The sequence below is a fragment of the Columba livia genome, chromosome 1, assembly GCF_036013475.1.
Source record: "Columba livia isolate bColLiv1 breed racing homer chromosome 1, bColLiv1.pat.W.v2, whole genome shotgun sequence".
Taxonomy (NCBI): Eukaryota; Metazoa; Chordata; class Aves; order Columbiformes; family Columbidae; genus Columba; species Columba livia.
The window spans coordinates 158827836-158854532 of record NC_088602.1 but is presented as its reverse complement, the minus strand read 5'-3'; the positions used below and the strand labels follow the sequence as shown (position 1 = coordinate 158854532).

The following is a 26697-nucleotide window of genomic DNA, read 5'->3' as shown; positions in this document are numbered from 1 at the left end:
ACCAAAATAGGAAGATCTGCTTCTTCCTCACCTCATCTTCCTCCCCAGCATGGGGCCCTGCTGCTGCTGCCTCTGCTGGGCTCCGGCGTGTCTCCGAGAACACCAGGAGCTGGCTCCCTAAAGAAAACTCACCCAGCAAATAACGCAAATGTATTTCAGTCACTCTGGTTTCCCGTGTGGTCAGATGAGCCCGGGAGTCAGCAGAGGGGAGGGCATGTCCCAACCTGAGTCAGGCATGGTTTGGGAGAGGAAAAGTGGTGCCACTCCTGATGGCAATGGGAAGGTACTGGGATGGCTCAGCCCCGATCTCTAATTACAGCCCTGCATCATTTGTGAAATTAACACCCATGATCAGAATATTTCTACTCGACCTTTAAACAATGTCAACTGCATAAGAAAGCAATTTGAATGGAAATTTTCCTGTCCTGAAGTATTTAAAAGAAATGAAGATTTGTTTGGATATTAGCTGTATAACTGAATGCCTCTTTGAACTTTCAAATCAACCGCAATGCAGAATCAGCTACTTCAAAGATGGGAAATTTTGCTCCACGACTAAGTATTGGAAGCCAAAGAAAAAAAAAAAAAACAGAAAAAAAGAAAAATCAGACTGACGTCAGTAGTGTCCGTATCTCCAAATAACTGAAACATTTCCTAACAGACCTCCTAGCATAACCAAGATGTTTCTCATTATCAGCATGTGCCCAATGCAGTAGTTCAGGAGACCATAGCTACAAACAAAACCTAATTTATTAGGGAACATTTGAACACTAATGTGTTGTGAAAACATCTCAATATCTATCTGCAATCCTGAATATTTAGTAAATAGTAAACCTAATACATAAATCTTAACAAACATTTAAGGTGAAAAAATATCCTACAGAAATGACACCTGGTTACTGTATGTATCTACTTCTACAGCATGTGTCTTTGAAGTCACGACTCTCAAACTCTCAGACAAAACTTGTCATTATTATGAACACCAATGACTCAGTATACCACAGAACTACAAAACAAACTCTGTTTTCCTTCGTAGTTCACTAAGAGAACTATGATAGAAGCCCTAGACCCAAAGTCATCCCGCTCAGTGGTGGTGTATGAAGAAATAGCAGCGGCCAACTTTCAGACAATAGACTGTGGTTGCACTGTTAACATTATAATAAAGTCTTGTTATGACTCGTGAATTGAGCAAGTTTGGTGTGGCAAGTCACAGCCACATAATACACTGAAAATGTCAGAATATGACTCTTACAGTCAGTTTTCTGATAATAACTGCAGTTACTATAGAACTCTCAGGAACTATTAGGAAACTCGACGAGATGTGCATTCATACATTCCTGTGTTATTTTCACTTTCTTTCCTCTTCACTCTAGAAAATGTTTGCCTTAAAGTTGTCTGATTTTAAAGCTTTCAGTGTGTCTCTAAACATTGTTTTAATTACCCACTTCTTGCCATGGCAAACCACAGTTATTCTTTGAACTCAAACCCTAGCAGCCCCAAACACTTCTCATTCAAACTTACTAACAGATGACAGTAATTTTGCAATTACAAAAGTTCTAAGAGATTTCAAGCAGCTTCCACTCCTCAGTACTGTTTCAATCAAGAGTGGTATGAATCCCATGTTTATTTAAGTAGTCAGTGGTGGGTGGTTATACACTGGGATAAACTCTTCCTAGAACTGACACTAAGCATGTAAAACTCTACCTGCTTATACACCAAAGGCTGAAGATTTTGCATTGTGACACTTAACATAGATGCTCAATACAATTTTATATCTTACATATGCCCACAATTCTGTAATGAATTTTGCTTGCAAAAAGCACATGTTTATAACAGAGCTGGTGTTCCTCAGTAGTGAAAATAGTATCAGCAGAGTTACCAAGTGTTGTAGCAGAAGATGCTTTTCATTACAGTACAGAATTCAGGATATACAGACTGCCTTGAAATCTTACATATCAAGAGACAGAAATTGACTCAAATTTGCAAATTTGTTTCTACAAGTAGATGTTGCATGATCAGACTGCTGCTGAACAGCTCTCCATCACTGTCAATCCCTAACATTTTTTGCGTCAAGGAACTGATTTTATATTAAAGCTTCAAAATAGTGGAAGAAGTGTAGTATGTTGAATAGCAGATCTGCCACATTAAAAAGCTTAAAATCTATAAATGGGAAAAAGAATTAATGATACAATAAACCTTAATTGCTATGTAGATATTTGTCCACTTAGCTATTCAACTGTGTTGAAAGCCAATCAGCACTACATGAGATTAATTTTAAGAGGTAAAAACCCTCTGTCTGATAATAAAATCACTTTCTTGTCAAAACTGAAGAAAGGTTTTGGCATCACGGGTACAGACAAACTCAGCTAAGATGATTATTTACGAATTAAGATCTGCAGTCATCATCAGGTGGATAACACCATTTGATGCTTTTTAAATTAAGTCTACTGAGTTCTTCTTAAAATCCATAAATCGGATCGTTTTAAAATTGTTCATACACACAGCATTATAAAAAAAACCCACCTGAAATACTTATGTCATAAGCACTAGTGAGCCCCAAGATATTTCTACATCCACATTTTAAGGGAGTATAGAGCAAATTATGATGTACAATTAAGCAGGAATACGACAATTCTGATATTATTAATACATTGCATGGCATACAAAGAAGATACATTACAAATCTGCTGTAATGTATTACATTATGTGGTTGTGGGTAATCTGCTTTTGACTGGAAGCTATTTGAAATTTTACTGACAGAAATAAATCAGTAAACCAGACTGTGGGTCTTGCTTGTAGATAAACAGTAGTACTTAATACCCAGCAGTTAGCAGACTTACAGGAAGAGCTCATTTGTGGGATTGTACTCACCAGTGACTCAACATATAGACTATGTCTATATAGTATAATTATTTTTGCTGTTAACAAGATTAGCTTTCATCTCTCAGAAAACACTTTCTTCACTTCCAAACAAATTTAATTGTGGGATGCTCAGAAGACAAGTAGTGATGACTAATACAGCTTTACGTTTTCCTGTATTTATAAGCTCTTGAAAAATATCTTGATTTGACTGACTCTCTCGCTAAGTTTATGACAGTATGGTTTACAAGAACATATAGACACATATACAAGTTAGTTGTTATTTGAATACTTCAAGCTGGATTCCTCCTGCTGAAGAATGGGATACCTTTACAAATATGACACCTTATTATTACAGAATGTTCTTATACATATATGCTCATAAAATACTCTTGATTATTTTAACAGCAAAAGTAAAACAATAATTTCTCTTAGCACTTAATTCAGCACTATATTCTGTAGGTCTGTGTGTGTTCTGACATTCTGATTCATGACCTAAAGCCTCAGATAAATTTGGGAAATTATTTGCTCTGTAGAAGTTTTCTCATTCTGCTGATGGCTGATTAGGGACACTTATGGAAATAGTCTGTCACAGAAACCCAGGGAGCCACATATGTACTCACCTGCCAGAGCACAGAAACTCCATAAAACTGTTCAGTATTTGTTGCTCCTTTTTTTCAATACCAATATTAAATTGTAGTCCTCTGAGATTAGTATTACAGCATGAGATATTCTGTATCACAGTAATTGTATTTCAAAAACACTTTACCAGCAAGATTTCTTCCTAAATTTCCCCAGAGTACTACCCTGAGCTGAGACCTGTATTTGACTCCTTCTTTCCCATGGATATTCACCGCTAACAAAGTTTGTGGAGGTCAATGGATTTAAATTAATCTAGAATTGGAAAATAATTTATTGTTATTTAACAGCTGATTCTCATTCAAATTCTGTAGCACTAGTAGAATCAAAATTAAATAAAAATACAATTCAGGCCTTACAGGTAGCATTCTGGACTCTAAATATTCACAACACACACACAGTATAAAATTAATAAAATGAAAAGTAAAAGAGCAGATACTATTTGTCTGTCTGAATTTCACTTGACCTAAACATGCAAGCAGACACTATCTTCTGAGTTCTTGCTGCTTCCTTAGTAGTAGGTGAAGTGCCAGTGCTCTACTCTGAATTGCAGGCTCTAAAAAGAACAGAGATTCAGGCAAGTAACCAATATGCCTTCGTGTGTGGATAAAAGCATTATTGGTGCACATGTTGGAGCTGGTGAGAGAATGAAACTTTTCATGGTAGACTTAGTTATTTGAATGCTCTAGAAGAAACTGCAACATTTTTTACTGTAGATATGGCTTAAGCTCTGATCTTCCCTTGCCTAATAGAGACCAATATGAGAATTGGTCATGTACACTTTCACAGATACCCCTTTAAACCTACCACACTCACTACCAAAACGTCTATTTTTTTGGCCAAACATACAGTCTTGTACAACCTGCTACACCTAAAGCTGTTCTCAGAGGTTGAGAAGGACAAGTTCACTTTCTGTTCTTAATTGACTCATCCATTGCACACAATGTGACTTGTTGACTAGTCACTTGTGGTGTGGGAAACACCCAGATTTTTCATTTCTCTCGTAGCTTTGTTCTTTCTGAGTTTTCTTCCCAGATGGTTTCACTAGTTCATATTCCTGTTATGACGCTCTTAAAAGCATAGGGATAGAAAGCTACAAGACTGAGATATAATGAGAATATGCTTGCAGTACTATATTGACATATTTTTTATCCTTATTTTTATCATTAAGATTATTTAACAAAGCCAGATTTCATAAACCAGGCAGGTGGACATTCAGATTTTTTCACTCTGTATGAAATAGGCAGAGCTTCAGTACTGCCTTTGCCAAAAAATAAAAGTCAAACAACTCAGGATTTTTTTTGCATTTCAAACTAGTGATAGCTAAATACACTCCCTGCTATTCTACTTACTATCATGTCTGCGCTGTACATATCTGTACATAGTAGGATTTTGTCAAGCTACGTATTGGGCCCAAACACCCACTTCTGATAGCCGGCTTACACCAAGGGGGTTCAACTGAAGCCAAAAGCATCTTTCCAAATTAAAATTTTTATATCAAAATGGATTACCCGGTCCCATGTCTTTATCTGCCTGCCTATTTGTTCTTCAAATACCATATATTCAACAGTGTTTGGGAGTCTAGGTGATTCTTAAATTACCACTGAAACAATCTTCAGTAACTGGAATCCCCTGTTCTTCTCTTAAAAACAGATGTTCATCACATCTGAAGTTCTGCTCACCTCTTTAGGTAAATTATAAAGGGTAATACAACAAAAATATAAAGAATCCCTAATGTCTTTGCACATATTCTCTGGGACAAAAGGTATCTAATCCATAAAAAGTGATCAATTTTGATTTATTTGCTATAAGATATGGTAAGATTTATTTTAGTTATTTGTAGAAGACCCTCAGTCATTATAGAAAACACCCTCTATGCCATGTGCCTCATTCAGTTTGACATTGTTGATTTACCTGTTTTCTGTGAAAAGCTGTCAAGAAATTTTACTTCCAAAATTGTTGTAGTATTTGCATTACACTGTATTGCTGTATGATGTTATCAACAACAGCTGATTCCTAGGTACTCAAAAAGGAAGGATCCTGCTGCAGAAAAACATTTTATCTCAAATTTATCTCTACTATAGCTAGAACGAAAGAGTAGGATTAAAGACTTTCAAAGTGAAAAATGTGAGCAAATTCCTATGGGTTTATTTTACAAGTATTATAGTTGAAATATAACAATGAGACTAGTTTCTTTTTTATATTCCACAGGTTAAACTAGCTTAATACACCTGAAAGCAAGTCATCCGCTTTCTTCTTTCTTGAGTATTTAAAGCTGGGTATGCTTATTAACATGTGTTTGTGTTCTCACTAAATTAATACTAAAAGATTTTTATGGAGCAAGACTGTCTGAAAGTCTTTATTTCCATCAAGATTCCCAATGGAGAAACTGTACATAGTATTATTACATAATAAGAGTATTTTTTGCTACTTCTAGAAGCTCTTAATAACGACAATTTGAAGACCAGAGTACACACCCAAATTCTTCCAAATCCCAAACTAAATACAACGGGAAAAATGTGGTCCAGAGTCACACAAAAATTAGAGAGACCTGACTGAGGAATCTCTGGTTACAAATTTGCAGTCTCTGTGCAAGAGCCTGGTATGGCAGGCTGCATGTTGCACTGTTCCCTTGACAAAAACTACCGAGACTGGGTGAAATTTGCCGTGAATTCTCAGTTCATCAGAAATGGGGGAAATTTGAAGAAAGGGAGAACTGGGAGATAAACAATCTCTCCAGTAAGCCTTGCAAAATACAAAGAAAAACAGAGACTTAAAAATCACATTGCTTATGTTCTAATAATTTATTTCCCGCGGACTCCTAACATAACAGGTTATTGCAATATTTTTTTTGTAACTATACTGAAAGACAATGTCAAGTTTCCATGGGTGGTGTAAATTTGAAAACCCACCCAGATAAAACAGGTGTTAGCAGTCCTGCTGGGAGATATTAAGTGCATTTTGCTGACTTGCTCTTGCACATGGCCTGTTACCTCACTCACATGCAAAGCACATTCCATTTTTCTATGGAAATTATAGTGTATTTCATGGTGTTAAGCAGAATACATTGACACGCACACACATTTGGCTTAACTGTTTTCTAACAAACTTCTCGTTACTTGCAGTGAATAATATAAGGAACATTTAATGAAAATAACTATCAGTGAACTATGTAACATCAGTCCAAAAACTGTTCCAAACTCAGCATTGACTTTGCAAAAAGAGACCACGTATGCAAATTAAAAACTGATTTACTGGAGGCATTTGGGGAGAATGTTACCTTAGAGGATAATAACTACTGGTATGTAGAAGGCCTCCCAGGCAAAAATTTTTAGGAAATGATGCAGGAGTTATTTAATTATTAGTTATTTTTTGAGGAAAGGATGATGGTGTTTTTAAAAATTGAAATACCTTCCACTTCCTTTTCCAATAGATATTAAGGAACATGCACATCAAATTCTTCCAGCATGCACTCCAAACATGAAATATGACCAGTAAACCCAGAAATGTGAAAACTGATTAACTTCTCAAATACTTGGAGAATTCAACAGACATATGTACTGACCTGCTGATAAAAGAATGTATGAGGTCACTGTTGAGGTCAGAGTATAAGCTGGAGTGTGTATTATTTTAAATAAAATGTTACAGTGGGAAATCTATCCTTTTTGTCATGTCAGTCCTGTCAGGAACATAAAAGCAACCATAGGTGTTGCAGAATTTTCACCTAGCCCCCGGCTTGGTGCTTGGAAAACTTGAGGGGAATGGGAGGTATTCTCTGTAATGGCAAATACAAATTTTTTTTGTTTGATGTCTTTTCTGTTTGTGCATATCAACCATTTAATGAACAATTCGGCTATTACAAGCATTAACCTTAATCATAATTTTTAGCTGGCCAAACGTAACATTATGAACATCTGCTGGTCATTTTCATATTAAAAAAAAAAATAACCATGAATGCAAAATTTTACTCTGTACACCTATATAATGGTGTGATCCTTCTCTTTTCTGCCTTTCTTATCCACTCTTCCTTCTGTGCCTTGTCTGCATTTCCACTACCCGGTTCCACACAGTAGCACAAAATATGATGATAATTTCTGTAGTGCTTTTGAGCTGCTATAATAGAAATTGTGAGAATAAAGTGTTAGATTTTTGATTGGAGTATATTGCTGAATTTGGTCCTGAATATACTACTGCATTTGGATTCAGAACACCATGAATATATTGCAATATCTTTGCATCAATTTCTTAGAAAGCTAAAATATTACTCCAAAGCAACATGGATCAAAAGAGAAGAGCAGGGAAAAATGTTCTTCCAGGTTGCAAAGTACCTCCCTATTTCAGTGCTTCCATCTCCACAGGCCTGTGTCGACCGTCACCATGAAAGAGCCCTATACATTCACTACGAACACTAAATTGAAAGTAAATATTATCCTGAGAGGACATTTTTAAAGGCAATGATAAAAAGAACCCTGTTCAAACACAGTGTTTTTTAAAGCAACACATCACTTTAGTGAGCCAGTCTACAATTTGGTTTTTTAGTTACGCAACACTTCTGAGTCAGCAAGGTACAAGCATCTAAATATTTATGGAACTTGGCAACTTCCAAAAATTGGTGTAAATGCACAGTTCTTTAAAACAGAGGAGTTTCTCTTCATTAGGTCAATAGAGAGTCTACAACACAGTGGTTTTTTACTAGATTTAAATAAAATTTTGAAAGCATTCAAGTTCCTACTTTAACCACTATTTAGTATGTAGCACCTTCATTTCACCCAACGAAAAAAGCAGCTTTTAGAAGCAATGGCAATTACAATCAGTGACAGGATGAGTCCTTTAAAAGATAAGTATACAGATAAGCTATGAGGTATTTCACTGCATCTCTTGAACTTGCAAATGGAATCCATCCAGATGCACTTTATGCTTTCTTGATTACACCACCAAGAGTCATAATGTTACAGTTTAGCAAGAGAAACACTGATAATTTTCTCTTATCCTTCTGGCCTTTTGATTTTGTAAACATCCTGATTTTTTTTTAATTAGATATATTTTGAATATTACCATGGAAAATACTTAGAGACATTGAGCTCATCAGAAGGAAAGTGATAAAAATACTTATTATTAACAATCTCTAAAAGTAAAGCCCAGAGATGTCTGTAGGTCTAAAGTTATGTGGCAGGTCCTCCAGCTGGAACTTAAAGTGCTAGGGAAATTATATGCAGGAGAGAACATAACTAAGTTGCTGATATTCCTTTATGTTTAGTCTTCATTTTACTGACTCAAATAGATCTAAACCCTGAAGAAAAAGACTCAAAGGAAACAAAATCAATGATGAATTGATGTCATAGGTTATTAAAACTTTTAAAATTAAATTATAGGCATAATTGAAAGACTCAGATTCAGGCTTTCACTTCTGCTAGTGTGCCTGAGCCTTGTATTGTATACCATGTTTAGCATTATATATATATATATATATAGGTCATGCTGCATATGTTTTATACCATGCTTATAAGCAGCTGTTACAGTTACCCTTTTGTTCTATGATAATAACCATGGGAAGCATTTTACACATTTTGAGAAGGTCTTGTGTCTAGATTCTCAGTTGAGGAAAATAAAAGTACCTCGAACCATGGAAGACAATGGGATATCTGCTCTCAAATTCAATAGGGCCAGGATTTTTTTTTAATTCTTAGCCGAATGTTATAACAAACATCAGAAGTATTCGAGCCTATAAAACAAGGCCTGAACAAACAGTTATTGCTTGTTGTCACTTCACTTCCAGTTGTAGGCAATGAAGTGTGAAGTGCAGGAGGAAGCAATGTTTTAAATACTTATCCAAGTGTTTTCAAGTTACAAAATACAGCCAGTATTACTTGAAAAATGAGCATTTGCTGGGCTTTGGAGGGGGTGCGTGTCTTCAAATATATTAATTTATATGATGTAACAACATAAATCTTTCAAAACTGTTTATGCTAACAAATCCAAATAGAACCCTCATATATACAAGAACTGTGAAGACACCCTTGCACATATGTTTACTGTGGACTGTTGTGGCTCATCTGTCTATGAACTGAGAGCTTTAAAAACAAAACATATCAAAACTACACTAATTTAAAGTTAGCATTGCGAGGTGTTACTGAGAAAATCTGTGAATGACAGGCAAAATAGCCCACTAGACTGGAAAGCTGGTTAGCTAGTTAAGTGTGCAGTTAGAATACACAAAATTGTAGCTAACTTTATGAACGATTATTTATATCACATGTAAATAGGTCTCAGCTCTCAAGTGTAGAAACCCTGGGACAAAGAAAATTCTTGTGGCATTTTTTCCCTAGAGGAGAATGTCACTGGTACGCTCCCATTGTAATTCCGAAGAAACTCTAAAGAATCAAGAGGTATGAATAATTCAAATACGGTTTCAATTAGCTGACAATACAAGCCTAAACAAAGCATGTTATACTTATTATAGAGTTAAAGACTGCCAAAAGCTACAAGTTAAAATACAAACATATTTCTATTTCAGGAAGACTTTTTAGATTCAGCTTTTAGGACTGCACAGGTTTGGTGCTGGTCAGGGTGCTATCTGAAATAATTTATAAGAACCACATAGGTAAACAAATCCTCTAAGTTGATATCAACTCTTTAGAAAGCAAAAAATATTTGTGATCAGTTTGTGAGACTGAATACAATCAAGTCCTGACACAAAAAATATATCTTGGCATGACTCTGAAACTGAAGCCTGCCCAGACTAATTTATATCCAGACACTGGGCCAACTTAAAATAAGTGCAACTTAAAATAAGCATATCTCTGATTTATGTCATATGATCATCTGTGGATTGTATGGTCAGCAGACTCCACAGACTGGGAGTGTTTTAAATAATTTCCGCACATCAGAAAGCTGCCAAATAGATTACTGTATTTATGCTATTTATTTATGCTGAAATAAAAATGGTTGCACTGTATTCTAACGATTTGTATGTTAAGTTTCAGGTCACAGTGGATTTAAGCAGACAAGTTACATAAAAAAAAGAGAAAAAAAAAAAACATAAGAAGATTATGTTAATACTAATTAACCTGATCAAGAGCCTTTACATGAGAAACGATTAGTTAATACTGTTGAAATAAGCAGCCTTTGTGGTAACTTGTCTGTTCTACTGCTAGCTTAAGCCTATTTACCTTTGTATACCTTAATAGTATTGCCTATAATAGGGTCATTAGCTGTAACAGAATTTATATTTAGAGTTAACATCAGTATTTAAGTTCAGTTCATTGTTGCCAAAATCTTTACTAACACAGAGTTTCAGCTGCCCAGTGGTACCTTATGTCATTCCAGACTGGGCAGATCCACGGGCTCCTGACAGCAATAGAAGGTTGGAAGAGCAGTAATTGCAATCAATGAAAAAAAAGTGCCTTCTCTGCACCCAGTCCCATCACTGTGGACATGGCTATAAGAGACAGAAGGGTTTTTTTGTGAGAAACCCAGCATGCTTCATTTTGACGTGTGATGGAATAAGCAGTGATCACAACAGTAATGCACAAATGAAAGAGGAGGCAAAGGAGCATCCTCTAGCCCCGCTTCTAGTTCCCCTAATACAATAACTTTAGATATTGGGGAAAGAGGAGGACAATGGACAAAAAAAAGAATACTGGGGTCACTTGTTCTTGCTAAATCGTTGCTTGCATTGCCATTCTCAGACAGGGAATATTGACCAGAGGGACACTGCTCTGACGCAGCAGTGTATGCTCATTCCTACGTGCCAGCAATAGGGCACTGGGGAGAGGCTGCAGGGGGAAGGGATTTGTAACAGGGTTCAAAGAGGAGTTTATTCTTTGGGTATAATTACTGCCAAATAAAAGAGCAAGTTTAGACGGGTTACTATGCATAAAAGTCAAGGAACTCCAAAATGGTAAGTCTGTAAAAGATGCTGTAAAATCAAGCAGGTTTGGCATTCTTTCCATGAAACTGGCTAACATTAGCTGCAGCAGATATAAGCAGCCCCTGTTCCAGCAAAGATCAAGGGCAGAGTGAGAAAATACATCTGGACTGATCATAGTGATTTCAGTATGTACTTAATTTCTGTTGTATCCCTTCAGTTTTTAACATTGTAACTGTATTATATTCTGAAAGTAATGAAATATTGCTGTAAAACTTTTATCTGTGCTGAAAAACCTTTATCTGGCATCAAATTTTTGGTACTTTATGTTCCAGAAGGAGAGCAGCAGAAGATTGTCAAATCTTTTAAAATGAATTTAACAATTACAAATGCAGAAGGAGAGGGTGGTTTTTGTTACCATGTTAGTTTGTAATTAACACACTACATCATTGGGACATTCTGTGTTACTGTATTATCCTTCTGTCTTGCAGCCTGTGCTATATGGCCAAGCTTTGGAATACTGAGTACGTATAGCTGCATATTATGTAGAGTATATGTAGCTGTATAGATGATTCAGTGACAAGCATGGTCAACTCAGCATAATGCACAACACAATACCTCCAAAAGCTTCCCAATTTGTTGCACAGTGTTTATTTTAATTTAGAGCATGAATGCTTAAAATTACAAGAAGTGCTTCTTCTCTCTCTTCTAGAGCCAAATTCACAATGCAAACCATGTTCCACCCTAACATGGCTAGTTACACTCCCTTTCCTTTTCCATTAATTACAATGGAATCCACAAGTTGCTGCCTTCTGGCACCCTCTGCTGCTTTACACCTTACACCACAGACAGCATTTTATGACAGACAGACATCTGAGCAATTCCTGTGCCTTTATTAAAACATCTTCCCAGTAGCTGGATTTCCCAGTCCAAGAAAATAAAAAATGCTGATATTCATACTTGGTGTGTGCTTTCATTTTTTGCTTGCAGGTCTCGATGCTTACATCTCAAAATGATATTCAATATCTCTTGTGTAAAGTTAATCTGGACTCTCTCTAAGAAGCACAGCTAGTAGCTCTGGTCACTCTGTAGACTAGACAAGTGGCCATCTCCGGCTCTACAAGGGTCCAGAAAATACAATGGTGCATCAAAGCTTCTAGAAATTTGAAGATCCCACAAACCTTCATTCACAAATGAGAGACAGGGAGAGTGTCTTAAATGCCTATGTTAGTGTTGCTGGGATCGAGCTAATTTTCTTCATAGTAGTTAGAATATTTTCTTTGTAGTTGGTAGCATAGTCTTTTGGTTTGGATTTAGTATGAGAATAATGTGATAACACACTGAACTTCCCATGCCTTTACCTGGAACAGAATTACATTTTTCTTTCCAGTAATCTAGGCTGTGTTTTGCAGTTGGTATGAAAAGACTGTGAGGACTCACTGATGTTTTGGCTGCTGCCACGTAGATCAAGGACTTGTTCGCCTTTCCAGCTGCAGGTTCACATAGAAGCTTGGAGGAAGCATAGCAGGACAGCACCTAGACTGACATCCAGGCTGACCAATGAAGTACTCCTTACCAATAGCTTGATGTTCCATATACATCTGGAGATGGCTGTTCAGCCTGTCTCACTTTTCTTCCAGGACTGGCTGTTTGCTGTGATCATGTTCAAGTGTGAACTGCTGTCTGGGTCTCCACTCTTCCAGGACTGGCTGTACAGGATCAATGTTCACGATCACTGCTCAGGGATGGGCTGTATGTTGGTCACTGGGTGTAGAGCAGCTGCAACCTGCATCACTTATTTTATATATATATATATATATATATATATATATATATTGCTGTTGGTGGTGGGTTTATTGGTTTGGTTTGGTTTGGTTTTTCTCTTCTTTTGCTGTCCAATTAAAAATTGTTCTTATCTTAACCCACAGGTTCCTCCTTTTTCTTTCAATTCTCTCCCCCATCCCCTCTGGGGGGTGGGAAGAATCAACAAGTGGCTGCATGGTCCTAGTAACTGGTTGGGGTCAAATCAGCCAAAGAGTCAATAAAATCACTGGGGTATCATCAGGACTACTCAAGGTACTTCGTGTGGACTATGCACCAAAACACAGGTCCACATTGTTTCTTGAGAGCCTTGTAATTTACTGAAGCATCAGAATTCACTGTTGTCAAGATAGGAAGGGACAGATTATTTTAGGAAGAGGGGCGTGTGACCTTGGGACTCAGCTTCAATGTTAAGAAATGCTCTTTTGTGAAAAGTCTGTCTCTCTGAGGAAATTCAAAGCTTCACAGACACATAACAATAACCCTTTCTAACTAACATACAGAACACAAAATTATAAGACAGTTTAAGTAGAAGTGTTGTAAAGGGAGTGGTTAGAAAATCTTTAAATAGAAGTCCTTAACTTTAACCATAAGAAAACTGGCATTTTGCCTCAGTTCCAAAATAATCAGGCATTTGATAAAAATCTAGAAAGCTGACAAAAACTCAAAATTACCAAAAAACCTTGTTTGGATATACTGTAAAACAAAACCACTTCAGAGACATTGTTTATTTTCTTATTCACTTTAAATATGCATTTTTGCTGTTCAGCTAAACATCATGCACTTTCCTCTCTATTTTTAAATCCAGCAAACATTCTAGACATTCCTAGTATTTATAACATATTCTCCCTATAGAAGATGATAAAAATACACCATCATGAAGCACACATATTTACTGCAATCCTGCTTCTACTATCCTGGGAAAAATGTACTAATGACTATAACCAACAGGTGCTTTCTAAAATGCATGTCATAGTCAATTTGTGTGTATGTATTTGAACACCACATCTGTGTTAAAACTTTTCAGTGCATTTCTATTAATGGAAGTTTCAAGGCCATCCATTTATCATCTCTTTGTCTAAGCATCTGTATCAAAAATATATATTGGATCAATTAAAAAAAATTAGGGAATGTCCACATGACATCTTTTAGGGAAGACAAACAAACAAACAAACCAAACAGAAACCAGAAGATTGAAGAGGGTAAGACACTAGTAACAGATAAGGAGAAATGAGGAACCTGTCAACTGCGTCTTTTCAAATAACAAAGACTTCACTCTATGTCACCCACTAGTCTTCATGCATAAAGTACTCCAATATTTAATCTCTGCATATTCTCCCAATACAGTTTAACTGCACGAGTTTCTGATTGGCTGATATTCCTGACAGACACAGTAGAGGGATGGGGAGAAGAGATGGGTGAAATGGGCATGCCTCAGAGGCATGGAAGTAGTGGCATATTCCAGACACAGATTAAGGGGAAAGGAATTCCAAGGAATTGCTAGGAGAAAAAAAAATAATAATAAAAAAAAGGTTTTGCAGGGGAGTAGCTAATTTTAAGGAATGAAAAGATCTTTTTGTGTTCAGTAATCTTGGTCTACAGAAACAAAATGTGCATAATCCTGATCCTATCCCTAATCAAATGAACTATCCTTAACCAAACTACTCAGTAGATTTCATGGACACTGATATCATCACAGTACAAGTACTTCTTCTAGCATGATTATTTCATGGACATCTAGATGAGTTATCTTCATGTGATTCCACACATTAATAGGAGAAGGAATTTGTAATCCTAAACAAAGAGGCTAATAACTGCATGCAATTTCTATTTAATGAATAATGTGCTTCTTCCAGCCTGGTAAAATAATAGCCAGGATGTGTTCCTGTGGCATTTTCTTTTATGAGTTCAGAGTCAAATGTAAGTGACTCAGGGGACTATGCATCTCACTGCCTGATGTGAGTGAGTAACTCTGAGCTGTTCTGTGAAGGGGGATTGTTGTAAATCCTGTGGTTCTTTTAATATTCTCAGATCTCTGGATGTAAAGAGAACTGCTTGTTTCAGTGAAGAATAAAGAGGTCTAACAAAGGACAAACCAGAATCAAACCATATCAAAACAGTGATGGATTTGTTGCCTTCTTATCCCTTTCTATGCCTGTAACATCCTTAGGCAGGATGAAGTTTTCTATCCTTTATGCTCTTCTAGACCTAACACTTGTAGCACCCCTCTCATCCCTTCCTTAGCTTCCTCTGTCCCTCACAAAAAAAACATTTGTTCTTCCCTCAGAAGGCAACAGTTAATCTTCTTGTCTGTCCATCTCTCACCCTACCTCTAATTACTCTTCCATTTCAAGAGCTTTTAGAAATTATATTTTTTTCAGAAAAGCAGTCTGAATTCCTCTTTCTGCCATTTCCACACTAAACCAATTTGTCTCTCATCTTACTCAAAGTGGCTGTGTTCATACCATTAATAATTTATTTTCAGAGAAACTTGGAACCAGAATTCCAACATCTTCATCCTTGAATGTCAACAACTTTAACATCAACTTCTTTATCAGAAATAATATCTTCTTTTCTTTCTTTATTCCCTCCATTCATATTGTCACAATAGTCCTATAAAGTATCCTTAGATGGACCCTCAGTATTTCTGATGTTCTGATTTTCATTTTTACTCTCATTTTTATGTCAGGTTAATTTCATCTGCAAACAAAAAATAAACTTCAATTTCTACACGGATGGAGATGTTGCTTCACATACTTACACTGTAGATATACCTATATGCATTGCTGGAAAGAGGAAGAATCCAGTACTAAAGGTCAGCTTCTAAAATTTCATCCTGCACTTATCATTTATAATTCAAGAGTTCAAAAAGGCTTCTTTCGTTCTCCAAAATGTTCAGCACCCTGAGCAAATTCAAAGCAGTCAGGTATAATCTGATGCTTAGCATATTGTTTCAACAGTGGAGACTTCCTTGCACATGGAAGCATGCACATGGAAGCAGGAATCTTCTACAGATTCCTGCTGTCACCCCCATTATTTCTAAGCGGCAACATGAATACAGGTGTAGAAGGCTTGATAATGATTTCCAACTACTTTGAGCTCCAGGACATGATGTATGAATTGTATGTTGCATGTGCTCTCAAACAGCAGATAAAGCTTCAGGGCTCTGTGAACCTGGACAGCACAGCTAAATGAAAATGCGTCTTAGTAGTTAACATTGCTCTCATCAACAAAAGGAAATGTGAGAGACTTCAATGGGATAGTCAACTTGAATATTCAGTGAATAATAAACGAATTGTAAATGCTCCGAAGCCACCTTGTACATTGTACACAGCACAGTGCATTGCAAGTGTCTGGACGTGTCAAATATGTCCAAGAAAGTCTTCCGTGGAAGAGCTGAAGAGAGTCACTGGGGAAGGGTGTGGATTTGCTCTCAAAGGGGAGACTCCACTCTGAATCTACCTAGGAAATGAGAGGACTTGTTCAGGAAAAGATCTCAGAAGGACAGATAAGATGTGCTCTTTGCTCTGACAGTCTTGGGCACTTTCCTGGGAATCCCAGTAAGCATACAAATTAAATGTAAATCACCTACCTAGGGAGAAATCTCAGAAAGCATTACTAGATAAGTAAAAAATTGTGTGGCTCTACTTGAAACCACCATCAGAAAATGGGAAATCTGAATATGTACCATGTTGAGGAACATAATTTCCTGCATAAATAAGCATCTGCTTACATACTTTCATAATGGAGCTGTATCAGCCTAGTCTGCTTCAGTCCAGAGCTGCCACACGATAAGAAAGAACAGACTGTGAGAAGAAGTATTTGTCATCACTGTGGTATATTGAAAACTCTGACAAATAAAAGTAAGTATGTGGACATGCCCAATAGCCAATGATCTAGATTACAATAGAGTACAGGTATAGTGTCAATGGAAGAAGAATATAATCTCTTTCTCTGTTCCAGATCTGAATACTCTCATCCAAATTAAAATCATCCTTCCAACTAGTTGCCAACATGAGCAAAACTCTTAATTTCCTTCTGATCCTTTCCACACAGTCCTTTACCTAACACTTCGGCATATTCTTCAAGTATGCTCTACCCCAAACACTCCCACACAAGCTGTGACTATGTCTTGCAGATTCTTTCCATGTAACACAGCCAAAATATGAGCTTTCCTATCTATAAACACAGAAAACCTCTCACAGGAGACCAAATTTTAATTATTGCCATTTTTTTCTCTTGCTTTAGTGAGATTACTTCCCTAGATATCATGCTGTTAACCTGTCATCCTTTTCTAAAAGTACTTCTACTTTTCTCCCTCTTAAAAACTACTCCATTATCAAATCCTAGATACCTCTTGTCTACCAGAGGATAGGGAAACGATCTTTTGACTCTATCCTGCCCGTATGGCAAGAAGCCATTCCTTTTGACTACATTTTCAAACAGATATTTGTACTAACTAAAGCTCTTTTCTCAGGCCCTGTTCTATATTTTACGCAAACTGCATCTTCCCCAAAACAGCTCATCATCAAGAAAACTATATGCATATCTGTTAACATCTCACTGGTAAGGGTTAATAGCAGTTCAACACACCTTTTTTTATTCAGAATTGCAAGATCTTTCTGCAGCTTCATGATCAGATTTAGATTTCACTATTCACTTTTTTTTTTTTAACTATTAATGCCTTTTTCCAGATAATTTGTGAACACAATGAATGAACCACAAGCACAGCTGCACAGATCCTTGAGGTCACAAATCATAGACTTTCTATTCACAAATGGTGACAGGTTATTCCTTGTTTTCCATTCCTAGCAAGTTGTTAATAGCATTTTGGGGGACCACCAAGAAGCAGTTTATATCTGATCCTTTGTCTGTAGTTCCAACTTACATGACAGATATTTCAACTATCTTAAGAAATTTACTGAAAATCTGGTAAGACCAATGGTACTCTTCCTTTTTAGGGTGAAATCATTTTACTTCTCTTACATGCTGTTACATGGAAGTGCATACACTCCAATTAACACCCTTTAGGCTATTCACTGAAATTCTCAAAACTAAGGACACCTTCTATTCCTCCAGAGAAAAACCCAAACATATGGGCAGAGAGGGAGCCATAGGAGGCTTTTGTGGCACTGCAGAAACACTATGAAGCACATCTACCCAATACATTAAAAAGCAATGTCTACCAGTATAGATATGGTCACTTTGTCCTATTCTATGACTTTGATTCGGCTTCAGAATCCACACACTTCTTTAACCACGTTAGAGAAAGCTCTCTCTATCACAAAACAGCGACTCATTCACTCACTCCACCTTCTCCTTGCTAAAGCTCACAATTTTTCTTCAGTCTCCTAGAATATAGCAAAATTGCTGGCATTCTTGTGGCTTTCTCCTGAAACATTTTCAATTTATTAACATCTTTTTAAAGGTGTTATTAATTAAATTAGTACAATGTTGTAGAAATGATGTAATTAGTGCTGCACAGTCACACTGACTCCCACTTTTAACACATACACTACTACTCTACCAAAATAGTGTAAGATCTGCTAACTGCAGCTTTTTACTAAATGTTCATACCCTTTTGGCAATGTCCTGTGGCTCCCACACCTTTTCCAACTCCCTGATTTCCAGGATGTGGTAAGCAAGACCTGTATTTTTATTGAATTCAACTCCACTGTTGGACTGCTGCATGTCTATATCTAAGCTATAAAAAATACCTTTGAAGTATGCTTTTGGTTATATTAATAGGTAGAAAAATGTGCCAAAGATAAGACTGGCAAAATGAAAATTACTCTTCATTAAATGTGTGTAAATACATAGATGTGTACTGGCTTTGACAGTTCTCACAGGAAGTAGCAAGAGCTAATTCTAAGGAAGAAAAACAGCTAATAAGACAACAGGAACCTCTGATGGAAAAATCAACTTGAAAAACAATGTATTAAAAAGCTTTGGCAACTTTGAATTTATTTTATTATTTATGCAGCTGAAAGCACTATAGACTGCATAAGGAAGGAATAGAAACATTACTTTTGTAAAATTCTCAAGGGACAGTACTGCAAATGTCATCATAAAAATATTTTCAGTCCAATACTTTCTGATTCCCTTGCATTTTCTCTGACAACCCCAGGATGGATTACGTTTGATAATCTGTATGTTTCCTATATGCTTGATATGATCTGTTTAGAGACAAAACAGTGGAGGTCTTCCAGTATATTTTTAATATGTTTAGGAAGAAAAAAGAAATCTGAATTAGACAATTAGAGAAAAGCTGTATAACATATTTTCTAGACAGGACACTATCCTGATTTTTCCAATGATGGGGGAACTTAAAACAGAAATTAAAGAAACAAATGGCTTATAAAGTACCAGAAAAATAAATAGCTGTTGGCTGCATCAAAAAGTAAAGCCTTGAAAGATCATCATCTTCTAAAAGAAAGATGATTCTAGGTTGCCTTAATTGGTAGGCTTATGGAATAATTTACATAAGGAAAAGATAGAAATGAATATGTTTTCTTCCACTGAAGGTCTTGAAAGAGATGGTGAAAAAAGGTTGCAGTGCCATATTCCTCCTTGAATGCATACTGTGAATAAAAAAATAGGCAAGGAGAAGATTCTATATGGCACTGTAGACAGACAATGTATATTATAATACTGTATTTTAAATCCTTATTATGTTTATTAAAACCACTCATAAGAAATGCCAAAATCTTTTTACCACAGTACATTTACTCAGCAAACAAGAAATCTTGCTGATTCTCTTGAAGGTTTATTTATTTAAAGCTTGTGAGATTTGAATATGAAATAATTTATTCCCCAGTACCTCTCAGGTTCTCAGATTCTGCGTGTGACATCAAATGTGCGAGCATAATGACAGCCACGAGGATCCTGGTAAAGCTAACTAGGCAGAAACTGGATGCTGCTGGGGTTCACAGGTTTTCATTTTTATGAACTTGGACCTGTGGAGCCAGTTCAACTTGTCTGCAAGTACTTGATGTATCACTGCCAAGAGGAGCACAGAGTGCAAGACATTGCAACAGACCTAACTAAAAGAAAAAGAAGCATTATATACATATTTAAAATAATATTTAAAAGATGTTTCCAGGTTAAGGTAACAGCTGGATTGAGATACCTTAGAAATCACTTGAAAGATGAAGTCATTGGCAAGAGGAAAACCAAATGGTGCATGGAAAGGAACTTGAGATTATTGGTAGTGATCAATTATTAGTTGATATCACTATAATCTGCAGAGGATATAAAGCTCTTACAGCAGCAGACAATCCATGTCAGTGCTCTCTAGCTTCTTTTAAGCTAGCAAGATATCTTAGACATCTCTTCCTGGGAAGGGTATCAAATGGCAAACGAATACAGAAAACATTTCTCCTTAATTGCAGGTTATGAGAGCAAAGATCATGAAAACATATGTGAAAGAAAATGGTGGTGGGATTCTTGAGGTTTAGAAACTAAAAATATTAAAATGAAAACAGCGAATGACTGGCTAACATGCATGCTATAGGAATATTGTGATTGTTGCTCATTTGATGTCTGATTTTCTGACAAATCCTGACAGGACATATCGCTACATATCAGAATACGTCAAATACGTAAACTAGTTTCAACAACTGTTACTCTTTTTTTTTTCCTGCAGGATACAAACAACCAAGACTCCACTGGTACAAATAACAGAGACTTGACCTATCATTAAATGGGTGGGCTAACAAAATTGAGCACTGCAAGGCAAAGTTACCTGAAAATGCAGTAAGATGGTGCCTTCAGCTTGGGCAGATCAGTGCACAACCCAAAGGAGAAAAATGGAAGGCAGACTCAATACCTGAGATCTCTGAGATGCTTTGAGAGGAAAGTTGACAAGTTTGAACTACTTTAGCTTCAATACATTTTAAGTTTTCTATCTCAGTCAAAGAAATCAACAGTATAAAACTGGTATGTCAAAAGGCAGGAAAATAATCTGATCAAACAGTAGACATAAAACAATACAGTATAGAGACCAAATCAAAGAAAGATGGAAAAATATATCCTATTTCTATCAAGTTAAGTGGCTAAACGTGATGCTTTAGCACTGTGCAAACACTGTATGACAATGTATGACAATGCACAGGAGCATTCAAAACACCTGGTTGGAGACCCAGAGGACCTGAGACAAACACTTTAGCCTGGCTGAGCTGAGATGTGCTTAGGACAGGGGGAAGACGGACACAAAGAGATTCCTACAGGTACTGCTGTGGCACGGGCATGCATTGACCATGTTTCCCCCACCACTGCAGCAGAGCTAGAGGTGAAATTCCCAATCCCCGTGCCACATAAAGATTTACCTGTCAACAGGGAACATACATAAATGTTGTCACTTTGGACACGTGAATATTGCTAGAGAGAATAATTTTCTCAACAGACATCAGAGTGGTAGGTCCCTGAGCAATCCTAGGTGGTCACTAACCACTTATATAACCTCAGAAAATAATATCGCTTTTCTGTGCTTTTGTCTCTTCTTGTTTGTCTTTTCTGTCTGGAATGGTAGGTTTTAATGTGAATTAAGTAGAGTGATTATCACTCAATCTGTGTGTGTAATTTTAGAATTTCATGCTGGAGTTCCCAGTGTTCTCAGCTGGGGCCACTAGATGCTGCTGTAATATGAGTAATTAAAATAATAACTATTATTAAGGAAATTGTATATATTCTTGCTGTGGACTGTTTCAAAAAGCCTGAAAACCACAGAAAAAACTTATAAACCTGCACATTTTTTTTTTAAATAAGAACTGAAAGACCTGATTATTCACTTCACTGGTACTCAAAATTTTTTCTTTGACCTTTTGCAGCTTTGCAGAAAAAAAATCTGAAAATTTCTTCCCCCTTCAATTACTTTTCTACTCCATTTTCATTTTTAAGCTCAGCTTCAGCAGTTTGCTATTATGCGAGCTCATCCAAATCATTACACTCCAAAATCCTTGCCAGCTACACAATTGTGCACCTTATTCACATAATATTTGGATGTGAACAGAAATGCAAAAGTCCTCAGCGTGAGGGAGCATGACTGGAACTACAAATGATTCAGTAAATGCATGATGATGTTACTGAGGCTCAGATTTTGTACCTGTCAGTTCCATAGCCTCCCCTAAGGAGGCTTTATCTTATTAAATGTAGTTGACTAGCCATAAACACAGTAAAAGATTTATAAGACTCCATATGAATCACAGTCACAAAATGCTTCTTGCCTGAGAGTATTAAAATGTCTTTAAGCAGCTGCCAGCTATAGCTCAGAGAGCTATATGACTAAAGTGCTATTTCTGAAAGTATTGAAGTCAGTGCATCTAACTGGACTTTACAGTGGACAATCCAAAAGGCTATTTATATTCAAAAACAATTTGGCAAGTCTTGTTCATCAAAACAGTTTTCCAGACACAAAGACTCCACTTAAAATATTGTTCTTGGATTTACTGCCTTTAAAAATGAAGTTAGATGAAATTATCTGGATCATCAGAAGAACAGGTCTGCTAAGGCAGTTCTTGATCAATTAGAAGTTATTAAATTTTGCTGCTGAGTTACCTCAAGACCCAAAGTCAGCAAGCACAGAAATGAAGTGACAAACACTAAGCACATGTGGAAGAAAAAGTACAAAGAACACTATGTGAGAATTAGAACTTCATGGTAAACGTGGGACAGAATATTCACAGTTTAAATAAATCATTATTGAAAAGTATTTTAGGAAAGTGCAGAGGTGCCAACACAAACTAAAAATATATTTTATTCTTACCATTTGAGACTGGCTCCGGGGACAGCCATTGATATCTTCAACCTTTTCATTTGCTAAACAAAAACAGTGAGGAGAAAAGCAGAAGTGAACAGTGAGATAAAACTCTCCCTTCCACCCTCTGTCCAAAAAAAATAGCTCCCTTCCAAACAAAAAAACCCTCAAAAAACCCCAAACAATAACAAAAACAAACAAACAAAAAAAATCAGAGGAGAAGAAAAGACACAGCAATAAAGTGTACGGGACTTTGTTGACACAGAACTCCTTTCTAAGTAAAGCTCAGTCATACAGTAACAACACTCTTGTTAGCAGCAGTTGCTTCCACATGCCAAATCATGCAAAGGGGGAAGTGCGAAGGAGGTCGCTGCTAATTCTTCAGCCCCTGCAAAATAACTGCTGACATGAAATCTTCCACAATTGTCTGTGCAGGGTCAGGATACAGTTTCAAGGCATCCCAGAAAGTATGAGCCACTCCAGCTAACAAAATGCACACATGGGAGACATATGGTTTAATAGAGCATTCATTTCTGACAATTCAAAGTGTGTAAGATACAGTTCTGGCCATTTAAAGTATGGTTAAACAGCAACTTCCAAACATGCTCACATAAACATATTTTTTAATTAAGACAAGGATGAACCGCACAAATATCAGAGACATATGGACCCAGTCAAATTGTATTATTCAGGGTTCATCTTATTGTTAAATACATTCAACTTGAATTATATATTCCCCCATGCAAGGAGACAGCTCGCAGTGCTTCTCTCAGCCCGGGTCTTACCGATGATCTGGATGATTTCTGCTAGCAGAACTCCATCTGCAATGTCCTGTTGCAAATCCTTGATCAACCGCTTGTGGCCAGATTTTGCTAGGTAGTGGTTAGCCCAGTCAGTGTAAATCTGCAGAGCAGGGAGGGAGGGCAAGGGGGAGAAGGAGAAGAGAGAAAAGAAGACAATAAAAATTCTTAAAACAAATGTTGGCTTGCACACCAGAACTATTACAGATCACATTCCCATTTAAGAAGTCAGCACCAAAGGAAACAATTTTAATACAGTGTTTTCTTGCTTTTTCTTTTTTTTTTTTTTTTTTTTTTTAATGACCATGCCTCTCCCCCTCCCATTCTCTGTTTTATTTTAACTTCAAATGATTCAGGCTGTTTCACGAGGGTTCAAACTTGCTGTGACCAAGCAAAATTCCCCTTATGACTGTAAAGGAAACTCCTGTCATAAATCAGTCACATCTACCACAATTTCACCTCCCACTGTGTTTCTACCTCTACTCAAGCCCCACCACCAACTTTTACATCCTGAGGCTGCCTAAGAGAAAGTGATAGTAGAGATGCCTGTGTGTTTTGCTAAGAGTTCATTGGGTTGTTGCTGGTGATCCAGCACCTGGTGATGCCTTGGTGACACTTTCTGCAGCAATCACCACATCCCACCATGCAGGGACAGGTCATTCGTCCCCTCGCCTGTGGTTCAGTGTGCTGCAATATGCACAGAGGAGGCTGAGAGCACTAGATATACAGTAGTCTCAGTGCTGGAATTAGAGTGTATATACTGGAAATAACTCTCGGTCCTTTTTCTGCCAAGAGAGGAGGGGGGAAGGGTGAGACTGGGCAGCACTAAATACTTAGCAATAGGCAGCACAAAAATGGCACTTGTCAACGAAAGGTTGAAAAGCAGCAGCTGAAGTACATCCTTCAACACAATAGAGGTTGAAGAGAGGTGTTGAAAGTATTTCATAAGGCATACACATACACCGAGAGAGCGTTTGGTAACACCTACAGTGTGCGCACAAAAGGAACCGAGTTCACTTAGGGTGAGAGAGAATCATAAAATAATTTCCTCAGGATCGAGACCAATCATAACCTAACCTAACTCTAGCACTAAACGATGTCCCTAAGAACCTTGTCTAAAGACGAAGAGGAAGGGACACCATCAACTATATACCAACAGAAGAGTGCACCCCAAGAGGTGCTCACACCCTCCCAGGGTGTCCCAGCACCCAGAGGCAGCTCAGACTGATGGAGTTTGGCAAAGGGGAGTCTCTCAGCCTAAGAGTACCAGCAGCCTTTGGCAGCCAGCACTGGCTCCCTTTTGCGGGGTATCCATGGCCTATCACCTCACCCCAGAAGAAAGGACTTGTACAGACCATCCTGCTACCATGGGATGTCACCACTGAAAGAAGGCATTTATTATATGTAGGACAGTATCATAAGTATAAGTAAATCTCTGGTGAGATTATTGCTTGAAAATGTTGAAACTGCACCTCTTTCACAAAAACAATGTGAGCTCACTTTATAAACATCCTTTTATTTAACCTCACACACCCTGGGGAGGAAGGGGTCAGCATCCCATTTTTTTTAGAAGAAAAACAGAGGCCAAAGCCATTAACCACTTGCTTACTTCACCAAGGAAATTTGTGGCAGAGCCAGGGGAGGAAAACAGATGCAGTTCCCAGTCTAGAGTCTTACCTAGAGAACCAACATCCTCTTTCCACCCAGCAAAAGCTTCACCACTCAGTCCACATTCACATGTGAAGGACTCCACTATAGGAGTACATTTGTCACCATTTTTTCCCTATTCGTTAAAAGAGACAAAATTGTAACTTGTTTGGTCTAGCCTCTTTCTTCCCATATTCCTGCAGGTTGACCACCAGCTGGTTTGCCATAGTTTTCTTGACATATGTAGAACTTTAGACTGTGGAAATGGATTCAGCCCTCCCATAGCCAAAGGATGCTGCCTTAGATGGGGCCTTAAATTTGCCTGCTGCACCCAGAGGTCTCCTTCAGTCACCTGTGTTTTCACTGACTGATAGTCTTTTTTCACCTTTACAGGTGATTTACATGAAAGGCTTCATTAAAATGTTTTTTAAAGCTAACTGTAGGTAAGAAAGTGGTTTTTCAACTATACAACCATATACAATGAACGCTACTGTGGAGTCTCTAGAGATTATATGGACATGTATTTAGAACAATATGAAATCACAGTGATAAAAGTCACATACCACACCCATAGCATCATATATTCCCCACTACTAGTATTTCAGCTTTAGTCATTCTTCCAAAGTAGTGTCTCAGAAATATTCTCTGATCTATTACTAGAAGTAGAACTATTTTCTGTATTCCAATGAAACTGATCCACTGGAACATGCAGAATTTAATACCCACTAATATTATTTTAGGTTAGTTTCACATTACAAATAAAAATACTTTACCAGGCCTTTCTTTTTCATTTGTCACCCACACATAATCTGGTGTACCAATCCTAATTTTGACTACAATTTAAACTATCCTGTCCCTAAGCAGCCAGGGAAATTTCATTCTAGCAGCTGCTTTGCAAGTATCTAGTATTCAAAGAATGGACCTCATCCACCCCCCACCCCCTCCCAACTCCTCCATAATTTTCTTTCATCATTAATTTAAAAGTGGCAAGCATAAAGAATGTAAACATTGTTTTGTAAACAAATGTTGATAATCCACATCCTACCAGTGGCCCCCAAACTTTACTGATGGTCTGTATTTTGATATGGTGGAAAAAGTATTGGGAGGATGCAGTGGCAAAAGAGGACATTCGTCACTTCAACGGTATTCTAAAAAAAAAATCAAAAAGGTGCTTGCTTCTGTTTCCCCTCTTCCCCATAGGATGCCCTTCTCATTCAGATCATTTTTCCAGGGACCCAACTGCTGAGGAGTCAGTGGTAAAAAATGAAAAGCATGCAGATAGAGACATTAAATTAAAAAAAGGAAATATGCCA

The 26697-nt window shown here is 37.2% G+C and overlaps 1 protein-coding gene across 20 annotated transcripts in view; it reads right to left on the bottom strand.

Annotated features, from left to right (window-relative positions):
- Positions 1 to 26697, bottom strand: part of NAV3 (neuron navigator 3) — a 548370-nt gene that overhangs the window by 164813 nt on the left and 356860 nt on the right. For 18 of the 20 annotated variants that reach the window (XM_065041110.1, XM_065041166.1, XM_065041103.1 and 15 more), the window contains 2 exons: positions 23723 to 23840; positions 22947 to 22999 (listed from right to left, as the gene is read on the bottom strand). In XM_065041110.1, the coding sequence (XP_064897182.1) occupies positions 22947 to 22999; positions 23723 to 23840 (171 nt within the window). Of the gene's footprint in view, positions 1 to 31; positions 227 to 22946; positions 23000 to 23232; positions 23279 to 23722; positions 23841 to 26697 lie in introns of those variants that run through there. The other 2 variants (XM_065041114.1, XM_065041176.1) reach the window with 2 other exon arrangements.